Raw genomic sequence first — 16223 nt, forward strand, 5'->3', positions numbered from 1 at the left:
AAAGTTCAAGGTGATCACATACGACCAGACGGACATGCATAATTCGCACAAATTGGCCAGTTACAAAATCGTGAGGACAATTTAACCCTATAAATTTTCAGCTACTTAAAAAAGTTGGAGAAATCGTTACTCAAATATTTCGTGGGATGTGCAAAAAAAAGTGAGTAAAGTAAGTAAACATCCAAAGGTATAAAATTCAAGCCATTTTTCTTGTAAAAAATGTAACAACAAATTTACACCTACTTAAAAATTGTTGGAGAAATCGTTACTCAAATTTCGTGAGATAAATGTGCAAAAAAGCGTGCAAAAATTCAAGGGTAAATTCAAGCAATCGTAATTTCAAGGGTAAAAAATTCAATCCATTTTCCTTCTAATATAAATAGAAATACAAATAATAATCGTCTTACCGGAAATCCTTGACCCAAAAATATTATCTCAATTTCTACACAACTCAAATTTCCAAAAAATATTATCAAAAATTCCTCCAAAAAAAACAACCAGTCAGCCAAAAGAAAACAGGAGCGAGACTCGCATCGCATCAAACAGGTTGATACTTTACCATAATAAAAACACGATACTCCTGATAATAATGCATAATTCCCCTCTCGTTCAACTTTCTTCGCCTCTCCTCCATTACATAATAATCAATACCACTGTCTCGTCGACAAGCCTCCCCCGTCGTCGTCGTCTCGCTCTCTCTGCTTTCTCCCCGTATAAAAAACCCTCCGTAAAACTGGATTACTTTCCCATCGCTAAAATCCATCCATCCATCCATCCAATCCACTCAAGTTAAGTAACCTCACCCAGCCAGCCAGCCAGCTCACCTGTGTTTTCTTTCTCAAGTGTCAAAACCCCACCGGGTTTTATGCACGGTGAGGAACAAAAATCACCCATAAATCAACCAAACACATGCACCGTGCTGCTTTCTCCGTCAAAAAATACGGGGAAAATTGATCACTTTGAGTGACACTTTCACACCTGCTGCTCCTCCTCCACCACCGGAATAAGTACACTTCATAAAAGGAGAGTGAGACATTAGTAGAAGAGAAGAGAAAAGAAAGCAGAGAAATTAATAATGCTGATCAAATATTGAGAAATCTTGGTTGAAAAATTACAGGATTTGAAATGTACACCGAGCTTTCCAAAAAAAATGGCATGATTCGAAATGTAGATCTTGTTTTCTCCGAAAAATTATAGGATGCAACATTTACAGCGTGTTTTCTCTGAAAAATTATACAATTTGAAATGTAGGCCGTGCTTTCTCCATAGTTTGCAAGGGAAAAATAGAAAATTAATCACTTTTGAGTGACACTCTCCCACCTGCTGCTCCTCCTCTGGCTGCATAAATAACTAGTACACCTCATTAAATGAGAGTGTGGCATTATTAGCAAAATTACAACGTGACAATAAATAAATTCCTAATTTCCGGTCAAATCCTGGGAAATCTTTCGAATCGAAATTTTCCGGGAAAATTTTGTCCCTTATCAGACGAAAATCCCCCAAACACTGAGCTTTCTCTACTCCTTATAGAAAATTGATCACTTTTGAGTCGCAATAATTTTCCACCTGCTGCATATTCACCTCACATTGCGAGAGGACGACCTTATAAGAAAGCAGATAAGTAAGTAGTTCGACTTCTTTTTCCGCAAATTTTCCACCACCAACCACGGCATAATTACGCCTTCTCTCTCATCCGAAATTCAATTATTTAAGTGCAATTTAGCTTCCTATTCTATTCGTAAATACCAAATAGCGTGGGTGTCGGATCAATGAGGAGAAACAAAGAAACAGGGATGGGCACAATACAGTACTTATTTTGAGCCCAGTTCTTCCCAGGGTTTGAATTTCTGGGGTTGTTACACCCACAAAAGGACGAAAATCTGCACAGAGAATACAACAGTTGTACGAAAATGCAAATTTTTTATTAAATTAATTTTTTATCTCTGTCAGAACACATTGTTTTCACAATTTTTGTTAAAAATACAATATTTCGACAGCGATAAAGAGTTAATTTCTCTAAAAAATCCTGTATTTTAGTTCGAATGCCGTATTCTCTAAGTAGATTCTCATCTTTTTGTGGGTGTAACACCCCCGGAAATCGAAACCCTGGAAAAAATAGAGTTCAAAAGACTCCAGTATTTTGCCCACCAGTGCAAACCAATCAGAAAAAACAGGCAGCCCAAGCTAGACAAACAATTCGAATCGATACTTTGTATTGATTTGGACTGAAGGAAAGTATGTATTTAGGAAATGAAACGTGCAGGGGAAAATTATGCCAAGGAAATTTTAACCACGGCAAGGAAATGACGGGCAGGTTAAATATTTAGGGTGTCACGGCCTGCCTTATTTAAATGGCACCGTGTGAAGTGACCGAGTACATAATTATGGACTGAGGTGTTGCGGTCTGCTGTGGTAAATAAATATTTAGGCCATTTTTTCAACCTCGTGTCCAAGTTGGGAGGAGACAACGTGGCGAAATAAGGGAAAGGGTTGGGCTCAATTTCTCTGAAAAATTGGGTCAATTGTAGACAAAAATGTGGTGTAAATACGCTCAAATTCATTAAAATTTTAAACAACATTTCGCAAATTTGAGCAAGAGAAATTCTACTCAAACTTCTCGTCAAATTTTTCTCAAATTTCGTACGCAAAATGTTGTCTCAATTCATAAAAATTAAATTTATGCACAAAAGGTTACAAATTTCACACAATTTTGTACAAAAATATCCAAAACTTTATCTCAATTTTACACAAAATGTTATAGTTTCATCAATCGTAAGAAAAATGATTTAAACTCATTAATTAAATTTATTCACAGAATTTTGCAAATTTCCCAAGATTTTGTACAAAAAATACAATTTTTTCCAAATTTCATAAGAAATATTCTACCCGATTTTCTTCAAGTCTATTTCCCCCTTGATTCTACATTTTCTGCAAAGTGCCCACTTTCACTTTTTCCGAAAACATGCCAACTCGCCGTCCCACCGAGAAAACAGGCTTGTCACACAAACTTTCTCTCACGAATGGGTATCACATGTCGGCCAGAAATTACACACTGCTCGACTCAATATTGTCATAACCATCACCATTTCGCTCTTTCTGTCCGTCTGTCATGCTCACTTTTCACTTAAAATACACACAAAAAACTAATTTCTTTCTGCCTTGACATATGTACACGGAGCCAACCACGCCATTACGTTTCGTCCCTTTTATTGAAATCCTGTCCAGATTTAGATGTCACAATGTCACCCGACTCCCATGTTTTCTTAGGCTCACCAGAGACCCGTATATATGACACGTGAAAAATAAATATATTTCTGTCTCCTCATTCTTTACTTTCTCCACGTTTTGTCGAGGCAAATTGTGACAAAAAGATGTCGAACGGAACTAGAAAACAATACGATTTTCCGCCAAAATTCGTCCATTTACATAGCTTGAATATTTTATCCTACAAGTCACACTCCACAAACGTATGGAGAGAAATGTAATGCTGTCTTTTCATCCCGTATTCTTTATTTTCTTTACTTTTGTCCGAATCTAATGTGACAATTCAGCGACAAACTGTCCACAAATTGTAATTCTTCTACGCATGTCTTAATAAGAATGACAAATAGCATTCGAAATACTTGGAGGCAAAGAAAGTAATATTTTTCCTCGTTTTCCCACCAGAACTTCTATGTAAATTAAATTATTAAGCGACAAATTGTGGCAAAAAGTATGAAAAACAATAAGATTCTCTAAGAAAATTTCTCCCGTGATAGCTGGTTACCTCATCCACCTTTACCGTTCTACCTTACATTCCACAAATTCTGATAAAAATATGCCGAACAAGTATGATTTTCCGGGAAAATTCATAAATTCGTCAGCAGTTATCACAGCCCTGAATATTTATTTTAGCCGACACCACCGAAATGACAAAAGCTGTCAAGAAATACAAATCCGATTTTCCAGCAAAATTCCTCCCCAGCGAAAGTGAGTTAGTTATCGGAGAACCTCTAAATATTTCAGCTCCAGTCGGCACTCGGCATGTCGTGCCATTTTGTTGTATAACTACAAACTTGCAAAATAATTGCTTTCAGTTTACACTGCAAAAGTATTTTTTTCTTATCTCTGATTAAACCCTGGCCAAGAGCTTGTACATATTCCGTCACACCGGTCATTACGACATGTTCCGGTGCAATTATTTCTGTCCGGCCCCCCTCCGACGGGCCAGAGAATACATCCAACTTACCACCACCACCGCGTAAATGTAATAATTGCGAACCCACTCTTAATTCCAGTGTCATGAAGAGGAAATTACTTTCACGAAGTAATTATAACCAAAATTATGAAATAGCGCGTTCCCTAATTTTAATTCGAGGCGAAAAGGAAATGAAAAACGATGGGGAGTTTCAAGAAATGATTTTGATTAGAAGCCAGCAGAGAAGAAAATGGGGACTAGTTTTTTTTTATTATTTGTGTTTGAGAAAAGTGTCGAGATATTTTTGAAAATAGGCGATGGGAAATTATACATTTTTGTATAGAATTCTGCAGTGTTTTTTTTGAAATGTTAAAGAAACGTGCACAGATATGAAAATCGTGCGAAGGAAAAGTACACATTTTTACACAAAATAAAAAAAATTGTATGCGTGTAAACTTTAATGCAGAGTGAAATGTAATTTGCAAAATTTTGTATCTGGAAAATTTGTGTGCAGAAATATCTATGTTTGCAGAGTTTTGCAGATATTCATTATAAAGATATTCATTATAAAGAAATATGTATGAAAATATATGCGGGGAAAATTGAAGGATTATTTCCACAAAAATGTGACGAAAATTTTACAAGATTTGTATCCTGTAAATTTTTTCCGCAGATAGAATTTGAGTAGAACTACGTTTGTTTCTGGAAAAAAAATCCACGTACAAAAAATCGGAATAAAAGTTTAGCATAGAATTGAGCAGAATTTTGCAAAAAAAGGGAAAATTTTCAACAGGCGATTTTTGATCTTGGTAAATATTGATGCCAAAAAAGATATATTGTGAAAGTTTATTTTAAAATGCTACTTGAACAGATGTAGCTTCTGGCAATCCGATACAATTCTGACTGAACTGTTTCATTGTGGTTCGCACCAAAAGAGAGATATTATTTTAAAATTTGTCATACACAATTTGTTTTCCCAAAGTCTTTGCGATTAAACCCATTCGGAAGTGAGAGTAAAAGATGACCAACTCTTCTCAATAAATCAAATAAAAAATCCCTAAAATTCAGAAATTGACATGTTTCAATTGGAAATTTCCACAGATAAATTCCGCACATTTTAATTTGCGTAAATATTGTGACAATTTTTGCTATAGATCACAGATTGCCCTCAAAGTGGATATTTTCCTCAGTTTGATTCAAAAATCTACACGTACACAAATTCTCAAATTTAGTGAATAATTTCCCCAAAAAACTGTCCAATTCTGCTCTCAGATCTAAAAATATCCCGATACGAGCTTTCCTCGAAAGTTAGAAAATTGTACATTTCAACAGAAAATTTCCACCTTTAATTTGCGTAAAAGTTATTCCAAATTTATTCCCTAAAAAATATATTTCCCTAAAATGTAATTCAAACAGGTACTCTTACAGGTACACAAATTCTCGAAATTAGTGAAAAATTTTCCCCAAAATCTGTCCAACTCTTCCCTCAAATCCAAAAATATCCCGATACGAACTAACTTTCCTAAAAAAATCAGAAATCTTTATATCGCGTGATAAACGATAATAAACCAGGCAAATGTCTACCACACACCACTCGACTACATATTCAGACTGGATAAAGTGGACGGATTTCTTTAACAACAAATATTGAATTTCTTCCCACATACAACACGATACACGGAGAAGAAAAAATCATCGATTCATACTCGTCGTCGTCATCCATCCAAAAATGGGACCGGTTGCCTGATTGGTAATAAAAATGCCGATAAATTCCACCAATTCCGACGTTTTTTTTTGCCCAGATTGGAAATTTACCCGGGCACTCATTTGATTACGGAGCGATAGATTTATAATCCGGAAGGAATTTGCACACAAATCATGTAAATTTCACGCCACCGTGTAACTTTCCAAATTCCGATTAGTAAGGGAACGCTATAAATCGTGGAATAAATGAGTTATGATCTCCACTATGGAAAAAAGTGGTAAATTGATTAAAAATGTGGAGATTAATAATACCTGAAAAAACAATGCTGCAGAATCTCTCGGGACCGTGGAACCCGTTCCGTACACGGACACGCTAAATAATGTGGTAGCTAAATTGAAGATTCCGAGGAGATTGCTTAGAGCACCACGAATTTGGTAACGATTTAGTACTGACTTGATTGGTAAAAAAAATTGTACACGAAATTTTGTGGTCCCTTCTCAAACAAGTCACCTAACGAACATTGCATTCTTCTAAATAGAAATTTACTTATTGCTACTTAACTAAATATTCCTGGTTTTCTAATCGGAAATATTTTGAATAAGTCGCTTTAAATAATCTGGTAATAAAATTGTCACCGAGTGTACCAAATGTATACAAATTATGTAACGATTTGTCACCGAATTACGTGTAGCCGAAATTTTTTTGGCAACACAATTTGTCAAAACTACTGATCAATTTTAAAATATTTTTTAAAGATCCACACGTTCTACCAAAATTCTAACCACTCTAGAATTTGTAATGATCCAATTTTGCCAGAAATTTAAACTCCTAGCAATTTTTCGCCATAAATTGCATTTCCTGTTCTTTGTTTCGTCACCCTCCTAATCGTTACCCACTCGCTCTCACATTATTTCCCTAATTCCTTAGTGTGCCACCTCATCCCATCCCAACACAACCAACCTCCTCTCTTTTCCCTTCTACTCGAGATACATTTCCGGCAAAAAGCAACATCATAAATCAGAAGGAAAGTGTCACAGAAAAACAAATGAACCACAACTACCCTGCAATTGTCAGCTTTTACAATAATAATAATAATAATGGCTCCTCCACCACCACCACCGCCGCAGAGAGAATAATTCCGCCAGTGAAAGTGAAAGCCTGCCGCCACCACCGACGACCCGACTTGACTTTCACTTTGCACCCAAAGAAACAATAGGCCTCGCCAGAACAGGACAATGGACCCGCCAAGAAGAATACAATTCCGAATTTGTAAAATTAAACAAAGCACATAAATCAAAATCAGACACGACACGACGTTCGTAAACACAAACGAGTCTGCAACTTTATTAAAGAGGAAGAGAAACAATGCAAGAGAGATTTTGACGAATAGTTAGTTTCACAGAAAATCGTTCCTTGTGACGAAATATTTTAGCAATTCCGCTAATTTACTGGGAGATACGGTCTGATAATTTTTACCATTTATTGATTTAAATCGGCAAATAAAGTTTGCGAAATTTTGGCAAGAAAATAAGTATTAATAATTAAATAGAAGAAATTCATTTATAAAAATATGCGACTAAAAATCGATCAAACTTGCTACAATTTAAAGCCGAATGATTTTACAAAACCAATTTTAAACCATTGTGAATAATACCAGCACGTGGAATTAAAGTACGAAATTGCTTCCGTCACGTGCCAATAATTAGCCAGATTTAAATTAAAATTGCGTCATAATTACTTTTCCCTTGAAATTTCCATCATTTTCATTTCGCCCAACAACAACTCCTGTCATTCATGACAATACCGAGAATCTACTACAGTCCACCCAATAAATCTTTTATTCGCGAAATATTGTCAAATATGTAGTGAAGGAACAATCGAGTAATTCTGCAAGAAGATTACCTACCCACGTACATTACATACATATTCGCAATAAGTACTCGTGGAAGCGGATTACACCACGCCCCAGTGAGCACGTAACGTCCAAAATCTTGAAAACAATGGAAAATAAGCTTTATTAAATCCTCCTCACCCTTCGCATTTAATTCACCACCCAAATTCTACACTGTGGGGCCAAAGGGTGAAAATATGGCCAAAATAATTACATATACTCGAGTTGCGACTGCCGCTAGTTAAAAAAATAGTACACAAAAATCTGAGAGGCTATCTGGCAGTTTGTTAAATGGCAGAAACAAAAATTTCATTTAGAAAAACTATTCTCTATTTTTTAAAACGAACAGTATCTCAAAAGCTACGACCAAAACCTATACAAACAGTTTTATGCAAAATTCAGCCGTCCCCAGATGAGATATTATATGTCAAAATTTACAATTACAATAAAATTACATTTCTTTTACCAAGGATGTTTTTTTAATTAGCTGAAAATTTCAAATTCGCTACACCTGTTTTTTATCAACTTAATTTTTAACGTCCGGATTCTTTGGAAATTTTTAAAAAGTATTACACAATCTGTATTAGCATCAAATTAATTACGAAGCAACCCTCCAAGTGCAAAAACCTTGTTGCTAAACATTTACACATTTGATACGTATTTTGAAGATTGTACAGCAATCTTTGTAAGTTTGCAAATTTGAAGGGCAAATAAGTAACGAGTTTACTTGGCCATACTTTTCTCCTCTGGTCCCACAGTGCACTCGGTGAAGATTTTCTGTCCAAAATACTTAGATATATATAAACTGGTGGCAATAACGATTCATTCAATGGCAGGCAGGCGAGGCCAGAGATTTATTATATTTCTCTCAAAATCTGTCACCATCAAGTCAGTCAGACTTGCCGTCAAGTCGACTGAGGAGAAAGTCAAGTCAAGTCAAAATCTGGCATTCACACGGAAAAACATCCACGCAACCTGTGCACTGAAATGATTGAGGAGACGATGACATCCACAAAGCTCAACCTGGACAAAATTACGCAAATCGAAATTCATCACTCTAAATAATTCAGTCCCATAATGTGACGTTATAGGAAAGAAGTCTGGATTACAATTTGCAGGGATTTGCAAAAAATTGACGTGCGTAAAGTATTTAATTTGACAATTACAACAATTTTGTTAATTTTTGGAAGTAATTTTATAGTCGAATCTCTTCCTTTAATTCGAACAAAGCTTGAAATTTAAAAAAAAACATTTTTTTAAAATAAAGAATTGTACCAACAACGTATTGAATCAACGTCATTTTTATATTTTTAGGAATATTTCAAGCGACAAAAACATTTTTTTTATGAAACTTTTCTTAATTGCTGCCTATTACTGATTGGGAAGTTCTTAAAATCTGACATTTTCGTTACTGTTTCCTTGATGTTTACACGATATCATAATTCTAGTTTATTCAGAAAATTTAATGCAATGTGTAACGCCACTTTTCATTTTCATGAGTATTGTATATTAAAACAACTAGTAAAGATTATAGTTTATCTCTTTCCTAAGTATAATACGTACGATCGACTTCGTCAATTTTGTTCATTATTTCAGTTATTTTTTAAAAATAAATATGTAAATATTTCATAATTTTTTCTTAAAAAAACAAATATCTCCCACGAGTTTGGACAAAACCGAATTTTGTTGAAAAATTAAATTGAAAACAATTGAACGGTTAATTAATTTTAAAATATTTAAGTTGGATACAGTTTGCTAATTTGAATGTTTGTTCGCTAATATTAAAATTTGTACGATTTTTCATAAACACGTGACCACCACGTGCTCAAAGAAATTCAGTTTCCTTATAATTTTCTCTGGTCGAAATTTCCTACAAATTATTCCCACTTTGATAATATTCAATTTTCCCGGATTGTTTAGAGTGTATCGAATTGTGTCGAGTAAAGCTGTTTTTCGACGGGATCGACACACCAGGCTGAAATTAATCTCGTCCTGCTCCTCGAAAGAGAGAGAATAAAGCGGAGAAAGAGAATAATAATGTCGAAGTGGATAGATTTGATTCCATATTATATTCCATTCCCAGATTTATTCCAACATTTAGATTCGATTTCCACGGATTAAATTCACATCATCGTTCCGACATGAGTTCCTCTCCCTTCCAACCAGACACATTTTCTCCACTTTCTCCTCCATCCAACCACCCAGAATATTACCATCTTTCGCCACGACCCACTCCAAAAAAACTTGGGTATTTAAACCCGTGATAGGACCGAAAACGTGCTAAAAACGCACTTTTTCTTCTTCCACTTAAATGGAAATGATCTCCAAAAAACAAGAAAACTTTTTATGAGGTCGCGTTAAAAAAGTAAGGAAATGTCTTCCCCTCAAATTGACACCTGATATTACATCTCTACTTAAGGGGTAACCTGAGATTAGAATTCAAACCGCGGTAAAATGAGTAATCGAAAAAACTAAATAAAGCGGTACTTTTTCCTAATTCAAAAACCTTGGCTGGAAAACTTTTTATGAGGTGGCGTTAAAAAATAAGGAAATGTTTTTCCCTCAAATTGACACCTTTCTCTGGGTGAAATTACATTACATCTCCACCTATTTAGTAGGGGCTAACGTGAGATTGGAACTCAAAACGCGGTAAAATACGTAACGAACAAAATCAAATAAATCAGTACTTTCCCTTTTTTGGAAATTAAAAAAAACTCCACTAAAAACTTTTTACGGGATCGCGTCGCCTAAAAAATCTTTTCCAATATTTAAAACTTGACACCATTTCGGAAAAGAGAAAAGGCATTTCCCTTTGTAAAATTAAGCCAATTCTTATCTTCTCCCGGGGTAAATCGAGACAATAGCACGTTTCCCAGTCTCTCTTCCTTCTTCTTGGTCGTAGTAAATAAATAAATAAATAAATAAATAAATAAATAAGTGAAAGAAAGAGGAAACTATCTCGTCGAATAAAAATGAATAGACACCACTTTCTCTTCCCGATTATTGGACCAAGTCCTCAAAGAGAGATAAGATACAGCCAAACTACACCCAGAACTGGGGATAAAGTGGATAAAAGAAAAAGTGGAAAGTCTCTTTTCCTGGAACTTGTAAGATAAGAAATTGATACCCAGCCAGCCACCAAAATTCAGTCCGACTCAAAGACACAAACGATATATTTCTCTGGGTAAAAGAAGACAGCAATAAAAATCAAATCAAATCACAATAAAAGCAATAAGAGTCGAGTGGAATTAGTCGACTTCACCCATCAAAATTTCCTCCTCCACCAGCAGCACAAATCAAATCTTGGTACACACTTTTCCCCATCATAATAACACTTACGGACTTCCTGCAGGGAAAGAAAGAAAGAAAGTCGACTCATCCGTGGGTAACAAATCCAAAAAAAGAAAGCCAAAACGTGTATAGTTTCAGTTGTGTGGAGAGAAAACAAAAATCTATTAAAAGCGGATTCCCTCAACTTACTTTTTACTTGAGAGAGAGTATTCATTTCATTACGAGTTGGCATAACGCAACATATTTTTTTACTAACGAGATGTGAAAAGTTACTTTTGAAGCAAATCTGTAATGATTTTTTTATTGCTAAAAATGATAGTAATTAATTCTCAATAGGGGTGTTCATTTTGCATATATACATATTTTTGCGAACTAATTACTAGCGATGGAAATGGCATTTAAATTGTGAAGCCAATTTTCGAGATTTTGTTTTCGAAACTTGCTTTTAGCTATGAATGAATACTCCTAATATTTTTAAATGAGTAACTGTTCAGAAATATTTTTTGCGGTTTAAATACTAGTCTTAAACACGAGAAAAATTTTAATTTTTGAAGGCAATTTCTGAGAATTTTTTTATGAAACAATACTTCTTTGTTTGCGATCTAGACCAAGTCAGATCTGCAGTTTCGTCAATCATGAAAAGCAGTATCAACGAACACAATTATGTAAATCGATGGGAAAACTGGATAACTTCGTCTATAAAGTCAATGAAGGAGACAAAGGATATATGTATATGTAAAGCTGACAAAGGTAATGAATAGAGCCGATTATCAAAATAAAATGGAAACCATGATCAATGAAGGTCCATACCAATCTATTTCGCAAGATCCCACTAGCATTGAAGCATTAAAGATTGAGAATATTTGCAACAAATTAACTTCGGCACAACGTCTTACAAAGACTACTGCAGAAATGTTGAATGTGAAGAATCCTACTCCCCCTATCATTTATGGGACACCAAAAATTCATAAACCCAATGTTCCTCTAAGACCCGTGGTAGACTTCAGAAATTCACCTACGTACAATATGGCAAAATATTTATCGCAAATATTAAAAGAGTTAGCCAAAGGACACAAATACACGTTGAAAAACTCAACAAAATTTATTGAAGAGATCCGCAATATTAAATTAAGACCTGGAGACATGAAGGTTTCGTATGACGTGGTTTCACTTTTCACGAAGGTGCCTATCCCAGAAACACTAATATATATTGAAAAATTACTGAAGAAATACAAGGACTTGGACAAATTGACAACATTAACCGTTCAGGACATTATGGAATTACTCGAGATTTGTTTGTCCTCCACATATTTCAAATACAACGGTCAATATTATCGTCAAAAGGAAGGTGCAGCAATGGGAAGTCCACTATCACCAATAATAGCAGAATTATTTTTACAAATGCTGGAGAATTCAATTATAAAGAATTTTCGGGACATCATACTTTGGAGACGGTACGTAGATGATGTTATTGCAATTATAAGACAAAGGAGAAACAAAAAGATACTCCAAGAAATTAACAATTTCCACCCATCCATAAAATTCACCATCGAAGAAGAAAAAGAAGGACGACTCCCATTTCTTGATGTAATGACCTATCAAAAGAGTGATAATTCAATTGGACATCACATCTATAGGAAGCCAACCCATACCAATCAATATCTAAATTATGGATCGTTTCATCCACAAGCACACAAAATAGGGGTCACAGATACACTGTTAACACGTGCATATAAGTTATCTGATGAACAACATGTAAACGATGAAGTAAATTACACTACACAAGTATTGAGACAAAATGGTTATCCCCAGAGACTGATCAATCAACGAATTCAGAAAATGAAATATAAAATAACAAATGGAATTAAAACCGTCCAAGACAAAGAGAAGAGGATAATTCTACCCTGGGCAGGTAACGTGACAAACAAAATAGCAAGATATCTTAGACATAAGTTGGACATAGAAATTGGATATTTTCCTGGAATAAAACTACGCGAATTATTATGTAATGCAAAAGAAACAATCCCGCGACCTAAAAGTGGAATCTACTCTATTTCTTGTAAAAATTGTCCAGCACAATACATAGGAGAGACACAAAGAGATTACCAAACAAGAATTAAGGAACATAAACAGGCAATTGTAAATAAGAACACAAAAATATCCCCAGCAGCCTTGCATGTAATCAACAACAATCATAATTTGGACCCTTCCTCCTTCAGAATGGTAAATCGTGAGCCAAGAAAATTTTTCAGAAAATTTAAAGAACATATTTACATACGAAGTCTAGAAAACAAGTTGAATATTTCAAAAGGCCTACCAGTCAGTACTATATGGTCCTCAACACTAGTCCCTTTTTTAAAATTTGATCACTAGTAGCCATGACCCATATTTACGATAACAATTTGTTTAGGAGATGAATTATGATCATGATGTACAACACTTTTTAATTTTCTATCAAAAAACTTTGCCTGACGAAGTTCACAGTTTGTGAAAGAAAGCTCGCAATAAAAATATTTCAAGAAAATGTCCTCAGATGCCGATGAAATTGCTTCAATAGAAAAAAACTATTTTCATTTTTTAAGTTTTTTTAAAAGTATTTTACTCCAATTTTTTTCTTTTATTGCGAACTCTATAAAATGAATACCCCTAATATTTTTATTAACCGTAACTAAACTAAACCCATATTGATTTCTGTTCGGGAGAAAGAAACGTGATACTTTTTCGAGTAATTTAGTCCAGATCCGGGTGCATAGATAGGGCTCGTGTATGCTCAAAATATGGCTCCTTGCTCTCCTCAAAAATAATAATTTATCATTTTTCCTTTCTCTCTTTCTCCCCTCCGTCTCCGTCTTGTTTATTTATTTCGTCATTTTTCGGTGGAGACAGGAAATGCCATCCACACAAAGGACTGACGTTCTCGAGGCCAATTTTAATTCCTAAATTTGATTTCCTTTCACCCAATTGAGCCAGAATTTTGCATGGTGGGAACATTTAATTTCCTTTCAATATTTCGCCCCTGACTTTCTCCTCCCATGCTTTCTCTGCCTCCTCGTGATTTTACTACGGGACGAAAAAACTCAAAAAGTACTATGTATTACTACTGACTTTGAACCTTCCCTTTCCTGGAGGCAATTTAAAGATGAATCGTGGCTTCAACTTTATATTTTTCCTGCCTCTCATCTCATCCACTAAAAAGCTGTGATGGGTTCAAGGTGGTCTCGTCCTGCCGGATGGAGAGGAGTGACACATGCAAAATTTGAGACTGCTACTCACCGACCAGAGGTGGGCAAAATACTTGGTCAAAATACTGTATTTTGAGCTACGTTCTTTCTAGGGCTGTTACACCCACGAAAAGACGAAAATCTACATAGTCAGTATGTACATCAATCGTTCAAAAATATATGGTTTTAAGAAATTTACGTTTTTTTATCGCTGTCAAAATACTCATTTTTTAAATTGTAAAAATACGTATTTTAACAGCGATGAAAGGGTACCTTCATCGAAATGCCTACCGTATTATTCCTCTAAATCTCGTCTTTTTGGACTGTAACAGCTTAAAAACGCAAATATGAAAACGCATGTATGTATTTTTTTTAAAAGAAATTCACATTTTTATCTGTGTCGAAATATATCGGTTTCACGATTTTTAAAGTATTTTTAAAGTGGTTAATTTCTTAACTACAAAACCTGCCCATATTTACGTTTGACTTTCATATTCTCATCCTTTTGTGGCTATAATACCCCCGGAAATTCATACCCCCTTTGGAAAAACGAAGCTCAAAAATGCTGTACTTTGACCCCCCGCAGTATTTTCCCCATCTTTGCCACTCACAGCTTTGAGTTGACTTTTAAATTCAAATTCAAACCAGAAAAGAGAAAAACTTTCTCCCGAAAAAAAATCACTAATGCACGCACGCAGATTGCACGAGTAGCGGAAAATCCCAGGTGAAAGTAATGTCTCGCCGGAAGGATTCCAAAAGTCACCGGGTACAAAATTCCAATTGAAATGGAAAGAAAAAAATGTTAAGAACAGATTTGATTTTTTAGGCTTCCTTTCCTTTCCTTCTCCCAAAAAAATCTATTTGTCGTTGTCCCGCCCAATTTGTGGAGAGCGAAAAAAGTGAGTAATTCGTTTAAGAAGAAGGAGAATGTCGACAAAAGTTTGTTTCCCCTTTTTTATATATTTATAATATAATAATAAGTGAAAGTGAAGGTTGAATTGAATTCTTGGTTGTGCGGCTTCTCGGAGAGAGGAGAGAGAGCAAACAATAATTATTGATTCTTCCTTCCGCCCTATTTAACCCATTATGTTGTAAAATCACGGCCTGAGTAAACTTTCGCTCGCTTTCTATTATCTCTATTTTCCTTGCTGGCTGGCTGACTGGATGGGTGCAGGGTTTCCTTTCTACATTTCTTGCACGGAAAAAAAGAAAGGAAAGACATGGGAGGTGCAAGAAACTGGGAGAAAGTGCAAGAAATATGCGCCACCTATTTCGCCACGCGCCATATGAAGTATAGCGGCCGGGTGTCGTTTCTTGCGCCGTGCATTTCTTGCAGGTTGAATTGAAATACCTGCATAAAAACACTTTCTTGCGTTTATTTTATGCCAATGGTTACTTTGCCAGTGTTTCGTTTCTTATGCTGATCTGCTACATTTCTTGGACTGTAAAATAAGCAAATCAATAAATGCGAGATGCAAGAAACTGAAAAAAAGTGCAAGCAATAAGAGTTAGCCAGCCACGCGCCGTATGAAGTACAGCGGCGCGGCGTAGATTCCTGCGCCGTGCATTTCTTGCAGGTCAAAATAACAGCAAGAAACCACTTTCTTGCCGTTATTTCTTGAAAGTCGTTACTTTCACCCGAAACACTGGGTTGACGAGGATATGGTTTGACTCGCATTGTTCTCGCTTTTCTGGGAGCAAAACGACTGGTAATAATGGAGGAGGAGGAGGGCAGAGAAAGGCTGCCAAAAAGTGCAAAACTTAACAAGATGATGACACCAGAATAACCGATAAAACGAGGGGAACGCTAATTAATAATGATGCATACAAAAGAGCACTTTTTCGCTCATTTTTTCCTAATTGTTGCATTTGTATGACTTTGAAGTCGTTAGTTTATTTATTTAAGGTATGAACATTAAATAAATAATTGAGTTGATA

At 35.3% G+C, this 16223-nt stretch overlaps 2 protein-coding genes across 2 annotated transcripts in view; one reads left to right on the forward strand and one right to left on the reverse strand.

Moving 5' to 3' along the window:
* LOC110862321 (bifunctional heparan sulfate N-deacetylase/N-sulfotransferase) overlaps window positions 1-16223 on the reverse strand; it is a 58342-nt gene that overhangs the window by 40968 nt on the left and 1151 nt on the right. The window lies entirely within an intron of this gene.
* Window positions 11845-13291, forward strand: LOC110862299. The gene is made up of 2 exons (XM_035845418.1): window positions 11845-12976; window positions 13284-13291. Exons 1-2 carry the CDS (start codon window positions 11845-11847, stop codon window positions 13289-13291), a joined length of 1140 nt encoding a protein of 379 aa, XP_035701311.1.

This window comes from Folsomia candida, unplaced genomic scaffold (assembly GCF_002217175.1).
Source record: "Folsomia candida strain VU population unplaced genomic scaffold, ASM221717v1 Fcan01_Sc054, whole genome shotgun sequence".
Lineage (NCBI taxonomy): Eukaryota > Metazoa > Arthropoda > Collembola > Entomobryomorpha > Isotomidae > Folsomia > Folsomia candida.

Bases quoted from the DNA above. Each gene is read 5' to 3' on its own strand.
- LOC110862299 (XM_035845418.1), top strand. From the start codon at position 11,845: ATGGAAACCATGATCAATGAAGGTCCATACCAATCTATTTCGCAAGAT.